This window comes from Calidris pugnax, unplaced genomic scaffold, assembly GCF_001431845.1.
Source record: "Calidris pugnax isolate Ruff unplaced genomic scaffold, ASM143184v1 scaffold13, whole genome shotgun sequence".
Lineage (NCBI taxonomy): Eukaryota > Metazoa > Chordata > Aves > Charadriiformes > Scolopacidae > Calidris > Calidris pugnax.
In genome coordinates, this window is record NW_015090810.1 from 7,403,075 (window position 1) to 7,421,624 (window position 18,550).

Sequence of the window (18,550 nt, forward strand, 5' to 3'; positions counted from 1 at the left end):
GGCAAGTATGAAGCATTCAGTTTGTTAAAAGTAACCATAATTTGTGTCCATCCAAGTTCTGCGCTTTTTCCTTGTCCTTTAGTAGCATGGACAGTATAGCAGAATAAGAATTCAAAATTATATCTTTAAGGTAATGCTTTAAGTAATACCCTGCTGAAAAAAAGAGCTTTCTGTAGCATGATGTAAACCAATCATTCCAGAACTATATTTTTCCTTTTTTTTTTTTTTTTTTGTTTTGTTTTGTTACAGAACATTTAAAGGAGGCTTTGGAAAACTACGTGGCTGGCTTACGCAAGGTGCGTCTTATCCGTGCGAACAAGCGAGAGGGGCTGGTTCGAGCCCGGCTGCTGGGGGCGTCTGTGGCCAAAGGGGACATCCTCACCTTCCTGGACTGCCACTGCGAATGCCATGAGGGCTGGCTGGAGCCACTGCTGGCAAGGTGAGGTTATGCTCTGGGCTGGTTTTCTCTCCCGTTGCAGAAGAGACAGTTTGGCACGCTTCTGCAGTGGAAAAATGACTCCTTGCAGACGTTTACCAAAGGTTACTGCAGCCTGGTCCCTCAGGCGCTGCCGAGGGTTTGTCTCCTGGAACTGGGGTAGTGAATGGAAGTGTTGGAAGATCAGGATGTGGATTTTTTGTTTTCTTTTCAGGAAGAGGAATCCTCCCCCAGCTTTGAAACTACCTTGGAAAAGTGGTTTCGTACCTTCTGTCAGCCTGGGTGGTTGGTGAGAAGAAGGTCTAGAAAGAAGCATGCCCTGAGACATCCTCTATTGCAAGGCAATGTGCGCATAAGCAGATTAGAATAGAAGTCAATAAATTCTGTCTTCCTAGTGCTGAGCAAATCCACCTTTCCAAACTGGTCCTGATATAAAGCATCACAGGGTAGAATAGGGAGGAGGTAATGTTTTGTCAGCACTGACTTTTATTTGGACACCATCTCTCCTGGGACACTGTACCTCAGCTATGTAGTTTTTCGACTCTGCTGCAGGCTTATGGAGCAGTTAGAAAACTTCCATTAATTAAAAAACCTCAAAACTGAAAAACAAACAAACAAAAACCAACAAAAAACCACAAACTCCCCAAATACTCTCTATTACAACTTAGAATATTAATTATATTCTTGAAGCCTCACCTACATGTATGTAGTCAGCAGCCATATATGCACTTTTCTGACTGTTGGTTCAGCCGCTGGTACATCTTACTGTAGCACCCTGCCGCCCCCACATCCCGTGCACGAGGGTGTATTGCTTTTGCCTCTCTTACCAACAGCTTATATCTTTATCTCCTTGGATGCCATTAGCAAGTATTGATAGATACAGTACCTGAATCAGACCTCCTAGATATTGTATATAGAAAACCAGCTCTCTTTAAAACATAATTTAAAGAAAAATATCTTTTCCTCAAGGTCAGTGGTTTGATTTGCATCCTAGGAAGATTCCCACCAGGTACTGTAGACTTCAGAGAAAGACCAGAAAAAACAGCCCTATGCAAACTGGAGAGCACATGCTATCTTGAGGTGTGCAAGTGTTCCTGATTCCTGGTGGAACTTGTGTTCTCAAACTCCCCATGTCCATTTGAAAATGTATCTGGAATAATATTTTAATTTTTCTTTCCTTAAAGTTGTCATATTTAACCCATTTCTAAGTTTCACACCGACTATATTCCGGTTAAATATGAACAGTATAGATTATGTGAAGAAAGGAAAAAGCATAAAAAACAAAGAACAAGCTTAGTTTTGATAACTGTCCTCTGAAGGAACAGTACGTAACTGTGGAGAGGATGCTGTAATTTCTTCACTTCTTCAGCAAACCACTAGATGGCAATCTTGAGTAAGGATTGGGATAATTTTAAGTGTAATAAATCACTTCTGTAAAAAGTTAGCTCTAGATGTGTCTTGGAATTTTTGCTCTTCTTGTTGCAGATGCAGACCTCATGTCTAAGGGGATGTCTGCTCGCTGTGTGTGACTCAAACATATGGGAGCAATACAACAGTGTTAGCATTTTACAATGCAAACAAAGTTGTATTTGTAAGCTGCCTGTGCATTGTACCATCTAGTTAAGAATTAACTTATGGAAAAGGTGATGGCTTTTCACTTACATGATTAATTTCATAACTGAAATCACATGCCAGCTACCTGATTTTTAGTCCTTTTCCTTTATAGGAGCAACAAAGCATTTTTACATTTTATTGGGATTTTTATTCCTCTGTGTACGTATGATTCTCATTGCTTTGTACATAAGCTTTATGCAAGTGAGACAGGAGATAGCAATATTTGTATAAGCCCAACCAAACGGGATTTCAATGGGAGATCATAAAAAAGAAAACAGCTGTGTCGCATCTTCCCTCCAGCAACAAGAGACCATTTCATACTTAAGGAAGTCTTTCTCAGCTTGGTCAATACTTCTTTGGAAATGTTGCTGTTCTGTTGCATTTAACCACCAGGAGTTGCTCTAATTTTAGAGCCAGAGCCCCTTGGTCAACCTGCAGGTTTTAAGTTTAACAATCCCATGAGGAACCAGCTCCCCTCAAATGATAGATACATCACATCTCTTCCTTGATTGGCAATGTAACATGTTCGGTTTTCCTTCTCTGGAATATGCAGATTGGAGGATGCAGGACTAAAAGAAGTACCAGGATCTTAAAGTCAAAAAAGTCACTTGGTTTCACTGAACTAAGGGGAGATGTCTAGGACCAGTGTAGAGCAGATTGCTATGGAGTGATTAAGGAGAAGCACTTTAGCTTAAGTTTGCACACTTGAAGTTGATCTCTCCTATTACTGAAAGAGACCTTTGCAGAAGTTGAGGTGAAGGCAAAGGATCCCACTGCCTTTTATAAAGGCAAATGCTCGTGGAAAGGAATCCAGAAAACCCTGCACGGTATTGAGAAATAGGAGGAAGGGGTTTATATCCTTGCAGAGGTAGACCTGCAAGAAATGTTGTAAGCTCTGATACATTCTTAGAGTGATTAAGATCTTAACTGTCTTTAGATCAGCCTTGCTGATAGGTATGTCATTCTGCTGTACTACCTTGTTTATCCTTTTTATCTCCTGTGTTTCTAGGGTTTCTGGAGGCCTTCTTCACGTAGGTTTCACTGGTGGAGATCTAATTCCCATGTTGCATGGTTGTTTTCTTTAAGCTCGTGGCTGCTTTTTGAGTTACTGTTGTAGTGCTCAGTATAACTTTTCACAGATGATCACAGTTGCAAGAACAACCATGACTTTAAGGGCCAAGAGGCTAGCTAATTTATTATTTGTCTTTGCAGAACTATACATTCATTCTGCTCTCTTGATATCTTAAAGACAGTTACCTGTACAAAACAAAATACACATTTTTGTTGAGAATGTGGTGCTGGCAGTGGCATCCAAGCCCGTGTGTTATCTTGGGCCATCTGCCATACCTTGCTTCCACTGTCGAGGAAGATTGATGCTTACCAGGTGCCTACAATTGAGTCCATCCTGATGCATCCTCCTGATGCCTCCCTAGCAATAAATCAGTGGTTATTCTTGTAGCCGTCATTTTCCTTGTATTGCAGCATGAATTGAAAAGGAGCAAAACTTCATGTTTTGTATCTGTTCTTGACAGCTCTAGTTTTTGAGAGAAGTTTCTAATGGAAGTCTCCTTTTCTTTTAAAAACATATTAGGATTGCAGAAGAAGAAACAGCTGTCGTCTGCCCCGTTATTGATGTTATTGACTGGAATACATTTGAGTACTTGGGAAATGCTGGTGAGCCACAGATTGGTGGATTTGACTGGAGGCTGGTCTTCACTTGGCATACTATTCCTGAAAGAGAACAAAACCGGAGGAAGTCCAAGACAGATGTGATCAGGTTAATTTTTACACATCTTATAAAACTCCGAATGTTACAGGTGTTTTTGATTTCACTTGGAAATGCCAGGGTCTGAAAAATATTTGGGAAATGAGCATATTACTAAAAATTGTGTATTTTTTTTTTAGTTCCCCTTTTTTCCAAAAGAGCTCCTGTGCACTGTGATCCTCGAAAAATATTGCTCTAAAAGCTAAAATTCCTGTGTAATCTTCCGTATGGAATCCTTATTGCACAAGCAGTTTCTTGACTCTTGCAGGCAAACTCTTATAGTCACTTGTCAGCACATAGAAGGGTTGTAACTGATAACTGATACTGAAGGATGGCCTCTGCGAAAAGCAAATAGAGGGGAAAAAAAACATCAATCAGTAAGAAGGCAAAAGCAGTTTTGAAGACTCCATCTGTGCTGTAGCAATAGTGGTGGCTCCTTGTGACGTTTTCAGTGGTGAATCAGTTTGCTGGCTCTTCATTGGGAGGAAATGATACAGCTCTACCCACCAGAGTTTCTGTCAAGGGCTAACTCACAGGAGCTCGTGCGGAAGTCGTCTTTGTGGGTTTGAGGTTTTTTTTTTATTTTAAGATGACTTGCGGTCGGTTGGTATTACTCCATGCTGTATTTTTAGGAGAGGTAAGGTAAGAGTACAAAAAGTACATCTGGAAAATGGACACTGTAGGCAAAATCCTGATAGTCGAGCGTCTGCTATGTTTAGCTTTGGAAGTTAGTATATTTCAGCAGTGTATTGTAAGAAATGAAGCAACTATGGGGCATTTTTAACATCATGATTTTATAAATCCTTGCTTTTATTTATAATGTGTTATCTTATGGACTACAACAAATACAGAATGATGAATTTTTCTCGGTCTTTTCTGGGCCCCTTATCCTGATAATATTACCCAGTACTTCACAAAAATTAATGAACTTATCCTCAACTGAGAGAACTTTTTTTTTCTTTTCTTTTCTTTTAAATGGGAAAAGTGAGGCAGTAATTTAGTCCTTCTCAGCATATATACATCCACATCCTCCTTAAAAAAAGTTTCACAATGGAGTAAATGTTTTTAAAGCCTTAAGTTTAAATATGATGCTTTTCTTCTCCATGACAAGAATTGTCTTTGGCATGCCAAGGGGAAAACGATGGGGGATAAAACTTCACAGTAGCCTGAGGACACGGAGCTCAGCAAGTGTCTGGAGAAAGCAGCAGTGCTGGGAGTGGTGTCACTGACAGCTGTGTTTGGAAAGACGAGATCTGGAGTGAGACAGAAGAGCTTGTCTGCTTATGGAGTTGGTTTTTTTCCCTTCTGTCTCACTTCATCTCATTCCTTTCTTTGAAACAACATACAACAGTGTAAGGCAGTGTTGCTTCAAAAAGGTGGCTGATAAAATTTGTTTTGACAGATTAAGAGTAACTGATCACTGCACCTAGCATTTGTTAATATTTACCTCAACAGCAATTTAGTATAATTCATAAAGTGTCAGCTGAATTTAGTTCCAGCCAGCTTTATATGCTTGGCACTTTAAAGAGGGTCATTTTCCAAGACTGTAAACAACGAGAACAATATTGAAGAAATACAAGTTGATGTATATGTGCATACACTACCCTACTGGAAGTAGGGATCTGGTCTTGATCCCCCATTTTTATTTTTTTTTCCCCAAACACAGTAAAAAAAATTTAAAAAAACCAGAAGGTCAGATCTTCTTAGAAAGCAAAAAGTCTCTTTAGGGGCTATATTTACTAATTCTGCTCAATTGATGTCTGAGAGTTTTTCTACTTGATGTTAATGGGATCAGGAATGTTATTAATTACTGAAGCACAAATATTTGTTTACTTATTACTTAAGTAAAACATATGAGGACACTGCACTTAGAATTTCAGAGCTGGCTAATATAATTCTGCCATAAAAGCTTTTGTTCTGCTATGTGAAGGTAAGAGACTAGTCATTTTTTGTTGCTCACAAAGACACTGTGATTGCAAAAATTTGTATTAACATAATGTTTATCTCCTCTGATTTCATTGTTATTTTTATTTTAGTACATTCTGGAGCTTGTTTCAGATATGACTTTTTACTACAAAATTAAATTTAAATAGCCTGGTGATAACCGATTAATGGCTGATTGTTACTTTGTATTCAGAAATGGCTGAGATAATTGAAAATAAAAATATACTGTATTTTTTTCTGTTGCATTGGTTTTTTAATTTATATTTTTTGTTTTGTTTTTTTTTTCAATTGAGAGTTACTATTCTCTTTCGTAGGTCTCCAACCATGGCAGGTGGCTTATTTTCTGTGAGCAAGAAGTATTTTGATTATCTTGGTTCATATGACACAGGAATGGAAGTCTGGGGAGGAGAAAACCTTGAATTCTCATTTAGGGTAAGTGGCTCAATTAAATTTCTTTTTTTCCTGAGAATAAAAATAAGTGTCTTATTTCTTTCTTCGTGTCCTTTTACTTAATGAGAGAGCTGTAGTGTAAGCAAGTATTAAGAAGAAAATATTTTGGGATTTATATGAATCTCCTTTCTTTGTTTTCACACTTTGTTATAGCTGGATTTTCCTTCCGAGTATCAATTTTAAAACAATTTTTAAAAACATGTCTTTGTTTTAAATGCCAGTATAAAATGTAAGTAATGGTGTGATATTAGCGGGTGAAGTTTACGTTCTGTGCCTTGAAGAGGATTGTTGGAAAGGAACATTTCTAATTCTCTAATGTGACTGAAGCCCTCGCCGCAGTTGATGGAGTGAGCAGGAGGCAGCTGGTGGCAGTTATGAGTGGGGTGGGACAAGCCAGCCCCTGCACCACTTCTTTAAGCCTTTATTCTGTTTCACTTCAGGAAAAGTTTGTGCAAAGGTTATAAAAGGTGATGGGGAAAATCTCCAGGAACTGTAGAGCTGTACCCCAGCGGAGGAGGGCTGGACCAGTGCTCAGGTATAGATAGCAGATAGATAACTGGAATGAAGAGGATTTATGGTAGAGGAAGAGAGAGGAGATACAAAGCAGTCTAGACTGACGAGCAAAACAGTCTTGTCCTCCTCAACTCTGCTGTAACCTCTGCTGCTGCTGATCCCCACTGGGCACTGGCTGCCTGTGGTTTGCCGTGTATCATCCTTAGCTTGCTGAAACAATCCAGTGGTGGTGTAAGATGGAGGCTGCAGGAACATCTTTGGCTTGCAGGGAGTTCACAGCTTAGTATCCTGAATTTCCTTTGGGTTTTTTGCTCATCATTAAGTGTGTTTTATTTCTGTATGTGGATTGAACTGCTCCCTTCTGGGAGGCCAAAGGTTTTGCAGGATGGACCGTGCAATGGCCAGCGAATATGCCAGTGTGTGTTAATTTTACTAGTGCAGATTGCTGGTAGGATCTGGGCATTTGGATCAAAATTGTGCACAACGTGTTTTTCTCTATTTGATTTCAAGCCCTTGTACTTGTGCTTCCTGCGGTGAGGGTTTTTATGAAAGAGAGCAGAGCGCTATGATGTTGCCTAACTATGTTCTTCTGGCTGCCCATGGTGCTGAACAAGGTCAAGAGGGATAAATCAGCGTTAATTCTGTTGTCCCTGTGGCTTCCAGACTTGCCAGACCTGAAAATTAAGAGCAGGAGTACTAAAAAACACTGAAAACTAATTCATTGTTCTTCTCATCTGTGAAAACACTACCTTCTCCTGATGACATGAAAGGACTTGTCCTCAAGCCTCCTCTTTCTCATACTTCGATTATTCTAAACGGAAGAAATTCTCTACAGTTTTGAGAGGTGCAACAAGGACAAAGCTTCAGCTAAAAGCACGATGACTAAGAGAGAGAGAGGCTGCGTGCTGAATGCAGGATCAAGTCAATGTGCCTTGATTTCAAATTGCTTAATGCTATTTGGCTGGATAAAATTTAACTTCATGGGCATTAATGGGCATTGAAACTCCTTTTTCTGAGGGATGGAAAACATGCCCTTTCATCTTCCACCTCCTGTGCATGGAGGGAGGGGAATCTGGAGGCACTTCCCCCTCTGCTCTTGGTTCTGCTATTGGCACTGCAATGTAAGTTTGTTTCTGGGGACCACTGCTTGATACACCTGTAGTCTGTTCTTCAACCCACTGTCATGGCACAAGAGAAAACTACATATGTGCAAAAAGAAAAAACTGTTTACCACTAAGTCCTTTCTTCATTTAGAAATTTCATTGCACTTGGGCCTGGATGATACGTCTCCAGTTGCCTGGTGTCTTCTCTTTTCTGTCTGGATCTGGAAATCTGTCTCGCAGTGGGAGCAGCCAGGATGGGTTCATGCAGATGCGGAGGTCCGTGCCCCCACCCAGCTCCCAGCAGACCAGGCAGGACCCCTGCACAGGGGGGCTCAGTCACAAGCAAGAATGGAACAGAGAGAGGGGCAGGAACAGAGTATTTTCTGCAGTTTGTCTTTGTTCAGGAGGTAGCATCCTTTTTAAATTTTTTTTTATTTCTTCCAGGGAGACCTAAAATGATAGAATGGAGGTGGTAGAGCTTATATAGCTTTTCTTATTCCGTGTTCATTGACCCATCGGTCAGTTGTCCAAAGACCCTGGCAGGGATGAGGATCCCAAGGCGAGGTCTGTACTCTTACTGTAGCTTTTCATAACACCACCATCTGTTTCTGAAAAGAAAAAATATCGAGAGTCTGCATACATCAAGGTGAAAGCGAAAGTAAAAATGAACATCACCTTGTTTTCTTTTTGTGCTGAAGGAAAAAAGTACAGTTTTGTAATGAGCTACAAGCTAGCCAGACCTAGTAAACAAACATATTTTCAGGCATGTGAGCATGCAAAATATAGAAGAAATCTAATGTACTTCCCCATTAAAGGGCGTGCAAATAGTTTTAGGGGAGAAAGTTCTCCAGAGTCACTTGTTTAACATTTCGTAGTCAACTTCGGTTTCTCTAGTGAATTCCTTGCTTTCTCTCTCTTTTCCTTGCTCTTCATTTGTACCTGATTTTATATTGCCGTTAAAATGTGTTTTTCATTTTAAAAAATATGTATATTTTGAGGCATTGTTTAGCTGAAATGTACTTAATTTTTTCATAACAGAGGAAGACAAGTAGTTTTGAACTGTTTTAATAAAGGAAGTGGAAGTTAATGAGCATTGCTTAGCAACCTGCAGTTATCTTTTAGAGAAATGCAGTATTTTAATTATTGAAAAATCAGCTGTTGTGGAATTCCTTTAATCATATTTCTGTTCACATGACAAACATGCTGCTTCCCCAAAAAGCAACAAAAAAGAAAAAAGAAACCTCTCGTGAAAAGCAAGAAATTAAAATTTTAAATCTAGGAAGTAAAGACTATCCAGTGCTTCCTATAGAAGGATAATGAATTATCTATAACTTTAAGGAAACTGTTTTAAAAGTAAACATATGTATTAGAGTGCTTACAGTTTTGTTATTAAGCACAATTATTTCGTCACATGTGAAGATCTGACGTCATTATCCAAGCCTAAATCAATGGAGACAACATTCATTGATTACTAAATTAAGAAATTTGAGAGGAAATCATAAGCAACTTAAAATTAGCAGTCTGAAGACAACATCCATCTTGGGTATGCTGAAAGCCTTCATCAGTAGTGACTTTCTAGATCCCTAAAAGCCCTAGGGAGAGAGATGGGAAGAGTCCCATCACTGATCTGTTGTAATTGGTATGATTTGCTGCCTCATAGCTTTCACTACTGCTGTTTTAATTTGAATAACATGTAATTAAAATGTATGTGCTGCACAAGAAGTTTGTCAGGGAGCAAACCTCTCTACCCCTTAAATAGATCTCAGCTAATTTCCCTTGTCCTCCTCTTACAAAGGAAAGGTGACCCGCCCTCTATGCACGTTTCAGTACATGAGGAGAATTAGCTCACTGGAGTGCCAGTTCTCAAAAAAACATCTACAGGAAGTCTATTGGAGGTATTGGTGATTTTCTCAAGTCTGTTCAAATGCAGCAAGGTGTCCTGCCGTTCCTCTCATCTGACAATTTCAGAAACCTTGTTTCAGGCAGCTGTCAGAAGCAGGTTGTCTGCCACATTGTACATAGTGTTGAATGGAAAATATCTAGCCATGCTTTCCTTTCATTACATCAAACTTGAAGCCAGTGGCGGGTGAGCTGCCAGAAGTCCATAGTTTTCAAAGGAGATGAGTCTAACTACAAAAATTTGCAGAGTTCTGAGTCTTGTGTCCCGCCTTGGTGGTCATTTGTGGGCTTTATCTCCAGGGCCACGTATTTTCCGACTTGGAGGGTCAGAGGCATGAGGATGAGGGCAGAGTGAGTTCTGCCAATTTCACATTCGGGTTCAAGAACTTTCCTTGACAGCAAGCAGGAATATTGGTTTAGATAGGAGAGGTTGTTTCACTAATCTTGGCTGGACTACGATGGATCAGTCAGTTACAGAATTACTTTGCTTTTTCTTTTCATGCATTGTGTCTTGGGTTTGTTTCCCAGCTTTCCTATGAAAATGGTTAGTTATAATTTATGACCAGGCCCCCATACCTCTCTTCTGAAATGTTGAATATAGAAATGGAAACACAACTTACTGTTGTCCAGTAATATGATGAATTTACATGGTTTGTCAAGTCAACTTTCTTGCAGAATACAAGAGCATGTTTCTGGTAAGAAATCAGTCATCAGTTTCTTTGGGGAGGCTATTCATATGGCCAATTCAGACTAGAAACATGGCTGTTTTCTTAATAATCCTTATATAACTTGAATTGCAGGCCACAGTTGGACCTGCAGAAATGTTTTGGACCATTGTTTATCATGTCTTCAGAGAAGGTAAAGCTAAGAAAGGGCTAATTGTACACCACGTAAAACCAGAGATGGGGTTATCTCCTTGTTGCTCCCAGTTATTTTCTCTGAGTTCACACAGAAGTCATTTAATCTCATCAAATGAGACACACAATGATTTTATGTGTTGCTTATAGTATGCTGTGATGTTCTTGAGAAGGTATTATCCTTGCAAAGGCTTTTTGTTACCGTATTCTGATTGCAAAGATTCAAATTAAAGATGCACAATGTCAATTCTTTGTTCAGATATGGCAGTGTGGAGGAAGTCTTGAGATCCACCCGTGCTCACATGTAGGTCACGTTTTCCCCAGACAAGCTCCGTACTCCCGGTCCAAAGCGTTGGCAAATAGTGTGCGTGCAGCTGAAGTGTGGATGGATGACTACAAAGACCTATATTATCACCGAAACCCACACGCTCGCCTGGTAAGTTCAAGTACATTGTTCTTGGAATTTCAATAGAACTTATTTTCAATGAAATAACTATTAATTTAGCTAATATTTAACATGAAGCGCTTTTTATTTTATTTCTTACTTCTTCTGAAACTTTTTTTCCAAAGCATAGAATAAGTGCATATATAGTTAATTTTTAATTCCTTGGAAAAAATCAGAAATTCTGTAAGACCTGAAGAAGGCCACAATTATGTCAATATTAAATGAATGAATGAATAAATGAAAGAATAAAGTTAAGTAAGGTGACCCAACTGAGGAGGAGCTGTTTAGACTGAAATTTATGCTTCTATGAAATGGCTGACACAGGATTCTGTCAATAAAGAATTACAGAAGAAACACACAATTAACAAGTGCTAATCAACAAGATCCAATGGACAGTAGATCTTTAAGTGAACTGCATGGTAATAATCTTTAGCAAAATTACCTGTCTTGTGATAATTGTAAAATTTTGGACTGAGGTAAGACAAAATGGATTTTTCTGTTTGATTTACTGCTGCACAATGTTTGATTAAAACCAAACCAAAATCAATATTGCAAAGATTAAATTAATTAAAATAAGTTCTGGGAACTCAGGTGAAAATGTTCCTAATAAAAAGTTTGAAGTATCAGTTCTTTTTTGGGGTGGTTTTTCATTTTTATTTTCTATGAGGAAGAAAATATTTTTATTTTCTATGAGGAAGAAAGTACAAGATCATTTGTTTGCAAAATTTCTCAGGAGAAGAATACTGTGAAAATTGAGTATTTTTTCTTTTCAGTATAATTGAGTATAAAATTTGAGTATATTCTCTCTTCTGAGAGCTCAGAAGAGTTAAAGCAGTGTGCAAATTCATAGCTTGGGTATATTGTGTAACACTGAAATCTCCTCCCAATGTCTAGAAGTGACTTACATGAACCTCTGGCACAAGGTCCAAAATCCAGGCCGGAAAGAAATCACTCTCTGCTGTCACTTGTTTCTGGAGGTGCTTAATCTCCCTTTGCAAGGAAAGTTTTCTGAGTGATGGCTTTGTGATTTTGTGCACAGGGGAGCTGCCCTCTGGTGGGCTCCTGGGCACCCACCTCTGGCTGCGCCAGACCAAAGCCTAGGGACCAGGCAGGGCAACAGGGATCTCCCCACTCATTTTGAGTGGCCTACCCCAATAGACATGCCAGGGGGAAAAAGTGCTCCTGACACCATTACGCTTTTAAAAGATATGTTGGAGGACACTGGGGAAGCTGAATTTGGTTAGCTTCCATCTCATGTTCCTTTGGATTAAACTGGGTAACTAGATTATTATAGTCTACGCATTTGTCATAATTGTTTAACATCGAAAAAGCCAACTAGGTTTTATTATTGGAGTCTGAGTTCGAGAGAAATGTGGGGCTTGTGTGTCTGAGGATGGGAGCTCACAGGCAATGCTGGTTCTGCTTGTCATATGCAAAGAGGAAACAGCAATAAATGCTGACAGTTTCTCTTGTCAAGTTCTGGGCAGCTGATGTCTGTGGTGAAGAAACTCAACTTTAGAGGTTATTTATGTGTTAGTATTGGAAGTTTGGCCCATTGGCTTATTCTGAAAGACAGTGGATGTAAGCTGAGACTTGTGTGGGTTTTTTGCACACATATGAATGCTACTGCCAGTGCACTCTGGTTTCTGTAATACTCTGTGCACCTCTTGTTGCGGCGGCTGAATTCAGCCACTTTTACTTCATCTAACCCAAACGTTCAGTTCCGTAGCATAATGGAAAAATGATGGATGCTATGGCTGCAGAATTTGCTTCTATAAAGTTTCACTTCAAGATTAATGTTCAGACCTCGGACCTAATATGTCATGCTGTTTGTTTATTCGAGCAGGCATCTCTGCCTCTATTTTACATCTGCTTTGTGTTTTCAGTGATATTTCCACAGCTTTGAGAAATGCAAATGTATTTGCAGTTTGATGAAAGAGTGTGTCAAGTGACCTGTAAAAATCAGGGGATTGCAAACGGTAGCTCATGCCTGGCTGTCTGAAGTCCCTGGTCAATATAAAGATAGATTTTTTGAAGTCAGACATGGAAAGATGTGAAGTCTGCTCCAGTCTACAGACAGGGAAAAGTCTACAATGAAAGCTTGTCTCTGGAGAGTTAAGATTTCGTACTCCCAACCCCCTAAAACTGTGAAGTTAAAAGGAAACATTAGCAGATTTTTGAAATTTCATCAGTTAAGTGTAAAACTGTAAAGGTAATTTGCAAATGGATGGTGGAATAATTTAAAATTCTCAAGATTCATTCACTGCTTTTGAGATTTTCAATTATCCAGCTAAAGGAAGTTTTATTTTCCAATACGCCTTCTCAGTTTCCAGCAATCTGTATTCAAGGGCTTCCTTGCTTGCGGATTTAGGGAGTTTTCTCAGACGAACTGTTTTCTAGAATATTTTAAAGTTTTACATGCACTGTTCCAATTCTTTTTTGTCAACATTTAACAAATGTAAGGATAATGAAATCAAATCCAGTACCCAAACATGGGGATTTTTCCTGGCTAAAAGTCCTACTCATCTCTTTAGCATACGGTTCCTAATAACATATACAGATAATTTAAAAGAGAGCATCTGTTCTGTTTGGGGGTTTGTTTTTAATAGTTTTTTTTCTTTTTTTTTTTTTTTTTCTTTCAGGAACCATATGGAGATGTGACAGAAAGGAGACTCCTTCGAGAGAAGCTGAAATGTAAGGACTTCAAATGGTTCTTGGAGAACGTGTACCCAGAGCTTCACGTACCCGAGGACAGACCAGGCTTCTTTGGAATGGTAGGTGGCTGCTGAGAAGGGCCTCCTTGCGGTTCTCTGAGCTCTCCTACTAACTCAGTATGAAGGTAGTTTGATGCCAAAGTCAGCTTGGGATTTTGGTAGAATTCAGTTAGAATTGGTAGGCTTTAAAATGTGGTTTCTATCAGAATCTTTATTATAGGGGATGCTGTTTATGAAGGAGTTCTGTGAGAGGGTAGGAGAACAGGCAACGTTGCCATGAATTACGCCTTCCAAGTGACATCTTGGGAGTGTTAAAGACAGCAAAGGATGACGGTTTTTTATTTCTTGAAACGTTGCATGGCAAAAAAAGGCACAACCGAAGTGTTTTAGTTTTCAGTTGTTAACTTGAAAATAGAAAGGGTGTGCTTTGAAACGTGTGTACACATTTTAACTGATGAAGACTATGACACTCTGATGATGGGGAAAAAGAGCTGGTGCTATTTACTCCCAGATCATACAGGATTCTGTATGTCAAAACCAATATGTTAATTTTTAATCTGGAGGTCACTTTAGACCGGCACAGGTTCATAAACTATTTTCACTGGTTCCAGATCAGAATCCTCTTTGTTTTTAAGATTGGACAACTTTCTGTGCTATTTGCAACTCACAAATAAATGGAAACTGTAGCTCCACATGTACATCATGTTAATGTAATCTCGTTTGGAAGGGATGAAGGCAGAGATGTTGCAGCAAATAACCTGCTTCCTCTGAAAGATCAGCAGATATCTGCTCTGTGTCTTATTAGGAAGGCAAGACCGCACCTTTCTGCCCGGTCGCTGTGGGCGCACAAAACAGACAGGAAGGGAGTCTCCCCGCAGTCTTCCCTAAGAGCTTTGCTACCTGATGGATGAAAAAGATCCTTCTGGGGAAACGATATGGTTTCCCACAGGGAGCTGCATTTCCCGTGGGGAGCTGTAGGAGCTCCCACAGGGAGTGTGGCAGTTGGCAGCAAAGCCCTCAGGAGCCTTTGAGAGAGCAGCCGTCCTCCTCCATTTGCCTTGAAACTTGCACTTGAGCTGAAAGCTCTGTGTCATCACTGGCATGAGAGGTAATATCCACCGTTACCCAGTCCCTTGAACAGACCCCGGTGCAACAGCCATTCGTTTTTTGTTGTTTTGTGCTGGATTGCTAACTGACAAGGTCAGAGACAGTTGAAGCAATAAGATATAAGACATACCTTCCAGGAGCATTTCAGTAACTTGATTCTCCACCTCCATCCTTCACCCTCCAAAAGAAAGCCCACGCTGGTGGCTGTGATAGTGCTTCAACCTCCTGGGGAGGGTATTTGTGCAGTTTCTTTCACGATTTAACTGCACACATCATCCTCGGGAAAAGTGTTGACAATACTTGGAAATAATAATTTTAGTTCGGAGCTGCTTGAGGTATCTACGGTGTAATTTAGGTGTGCTTTATATATTTCTCTAAAAAAAATTCTTAAATGCTGTCATCTAGTTGTGAGCACAATAAGAATACACCATTTTTTTTTGGCAGGAAGAATTTAAAATGTGATTACAGTACACTTTAAGAAAGTGACAGTGCAAAAATGACACCTACTGATTCAACTGATTTGTGGATACTGAGTCCCATCTGCTAACTTCAATGAATCATTGATCGTGTTCTTTACTCCTTCCTTAGCCGTGTACTGCTTTTCTGGTTCACAAAAATACTGTGTTTAAAAGTGTTAGTTTTGTTAACAGCTCAGCTTAGTGTGAGATTATTTAATTGTTCAAAGAGATTGCAAAGGGATATGGGGATTTCTCCCTCCCTTGAAAATCTTTACACTGAAGTTGAAGAATCTTTCTAAGATTACCTGTAGGTCAGCCAGATGTTATTGAAATAAATGTATGAATTATTGAGTGCCCATGCAGTGACAATTAGACACTTGTGCTAATTTTTTTTTTGTCCTGATACACAGGTAAATTTTTACTGTCTGTACTGTGCTTGGTTGTCTAAAAGATTAGCTGCCTAAAACTTTAGATAAACATACAGAATTTTGAATATTTTTGCCTGAGCTATGTTTGCATTCTTACAAACTGCCTGAGACCTAGAAATGAGGGAAATACATCTCCTTATAAGTAAAATTAGTACACTTTATACCAAAATCATATAGCATAAATAAACCTGGAATGCCACAATGCTGATTTCACTCAGTACTCTGAACAAAATTATACTTTGAGAAGGGGCATTATCAATCTTACAAGTGCTCTCATTCATAAGTTTTGGTTTTTTTTAACTTAAATCAGATTTTTTCCATAGAAGTTCCAGTACTGGAACAGTAAAGTTCAAAATGTAAAAATTCAAACATTAAGGCTTCAAAGGCCATTATGAGATGAAAGTTTGGATGAGATAGCAGCATTAGGTAGAAAGACAACTGCATGGACAACTGAAAAAAAATAAATTGCCGCAACTTCAAGGGCTATTCCCTTTTTTGCACAGCACCTTTGTAGAAGCACAATCTAAGTCCCTATTTGCTTTTTTAATGAAAGAGCAAAGAAAATTTGGAGATGTTAGTGTTCCCATCTGAGGTCCCAGCGCTGTTTTGTGGGGTGGCGTATTAGAGCAAGGTGAACTAAAAGTTCCTAGAGCTCTGAATGAGCGTGCATTAAATTTCTTCTCAGGGCACCTCAGTTACCAGGGAGGGGCATAGACATGGTCTATCTTATATCTATATATAGATATAAGGAAGAGGGGGTTTTATGATGAGGATGGTGAGGCCCTGGAAGATATGTTCAAGCTCAGGTTGGATGGGGCTTTGAGCAACCTGATCTAATGGAAGGTGTCACTGCCTGTGGTAGGGGGGTTGGACTCAATGGTCCTTAAAATGTCCCTTCCCATCGAAACCATTCATTGGTTGTATGATTCCGTTTCCTTGCTTGGCTGAAGCAGCTGCCATTTTTAAGCCATACAGTGTCTTGGACAGCTGTGCAAGTAGTGTGTTTCTGGTCCCTGGGCTCCATGCAGCTTTGGAACTTTGGGACATGAACTAAACATTTGGACTTTGATTTTTTCTTTTTTTTTTTTTTTGTGAGAATGAAGCTGACAGGCACTTAGTGGGTTAAGATAATAAGGTGTCAGTGTTTCTGGAAAGGCTGATAATCCCTTTTAGGTTCTTGTGTAGTACACTGATGCCTCTCTGACATTGGGATGGCCAAATCAGATGCTGAGTGTGCACTTACCAGCAAAGTGTGTGCTGTACTTGTGCTGCAGCAGGTGTGAAATCTTAAAAAGACCTGGAGGTCTGTGCGCTGTGCAGATTGCCCACCTAGATAGCCCAGATGAGGCCTGCTTGCAAATCTTAGCTGCCCAGGAGAGGGATTGTGTGGGCACCACTAAGGAGGACATTGAGCCATCTTGCGTGTTTAATATTGGCACTGTGACGTTGCTGTGTTGTGCAATTAGTTGTTGAAGCAACTAAGCTGACAGGTGTCTATTGTGACTATCTAGCCAATAGCTCTGTTCTCTAGCTATCCTTAAAGGCATCCTCGACTGACTGAATCAGTTGGAAGATCAAAAACTTGAATTTTTCTATCTGCAGCTTCTTTCCACATTTTCACCCAAGACCATCTTGTCTTCAATGGATTTCCAAATGCTTAGTCATAATTTTCTTTTCATTTAGACCAGATGTAACCTTAAAAAAAATAATCAGGGAAAAATATTTTAAGCCTTTAAAACTGTGAAGAATTTTGTTTTGCTGTGACATGAAACAGACCATTTTGTAAATTATCTAAATAACACAAGATATATGTGGACAGGCTTATAGAAGAAGAGATCTTAGCTATGTGGCTTAAGTTTTGTAATCAAAGACTATTGCATGTCTGGTGTTATAGGCTCTCAGAGGTATTAGGCTCCAAACAGCCTCCTCTAGGGTATACCTCTAAAACTGCATTAGAATACAATTTGTGAAGCTGCCACTTGAGATTGAATTGGTACCCAAGGTTATAGCTGACTAGACCTGGAGATCTGACGCTCTTTGCAGGAAAATATTGACCAAATTCTGTTGGTTGTACAGCCTCTGAAAGCTTGAGACGGACTTTTTGAAAGAAAGTTGGAGAGATTCTAGTGTTTCATATTAATCTCAAGTGAACACACCATCACTTGAGATACGTGCTTGTACGTTCTTGAGCCTCCCAGAGAGACTTGGACTTGCTGGGGTGAACAGATGAATTCCAACAGCAGTGTCTCATCATTGATTCCTTCAAAGGATCTTAGTCATGGATGTTGCATACCCGTTTCAGCATTGCTCTTAATGAGTTAGCAGAAATCTGAGAATATTTACTCTCCCCCCCCCATTTACTTCCCCCATCTCCCCCAAAAAGAAAAGGCTGATAGAAAAATAGTGTACATTCACTAAAATTGTTCCCTGTGACTGCTCAGATTATCTTTGAGGTGAAAGCTCAGTACCTTGCAGCTCTTGGCTTGCTACAAATTCATATCTGCTGCGTCCCACAGTATCATCTGCCCATACCCCTAATGCATCAGCACCAATGCCACTGTGGAGGAATAAAGAGGATTCTGATCTATTTTATGGATGAAGAGAAAGGTTGGCTGTGTTCCACTGGCCGTATTTATCAACTAATGTAATGAAGTTTTAATGTCAAAAATCTGTTGATGCTGTGCTTACAGTTACATGAAATGGATTTTACCTTAAAAAAGAATAATAATCAAAGAATTATTTACAGAATGCCATCTGTATCACATCACTACACGCGAACGTCCAGATGTGAAGAAATGACAGATGTAAATTTCTACA

The 18,550-nt window shown here is 39.5% G+C and overlaps 1 protein-coding gene across 1 annotated transcript in view; it reads left to right on the forward strand.

Annotated features, from left to right (window-relative positions):
• GALNT12 (polypeptide N-acetylgalactosaminyltransferase 12) overlaps positions 1-18,550 on the forward strand; it is a 46,958-nt gene that overhangs the window by 15,235 nt on the left and 13,173 nt on the right. Inside the window, exons 4-8 of the mRNA XM_014938437.1 lie at positions 250-439; positions 3,642-3,827; positions 6,074-6,191; positions 10,841-11,017; positions 13,669-13,800. Coding sequence (XP_014793923.1) covers positions 250-439; positions 3,642-3,827; positions 6,074-6,191; positions 10,841-11,017; positions 13,669-13,800 — 803 coding nt within the window. The remainder of the gene's footprint in view (positions 1-249; positions 440-3,641; positions 3,828-6,073; positions 6,192-10,840; positions 11,018-13,668; positions 13,801-18,550) is intronic.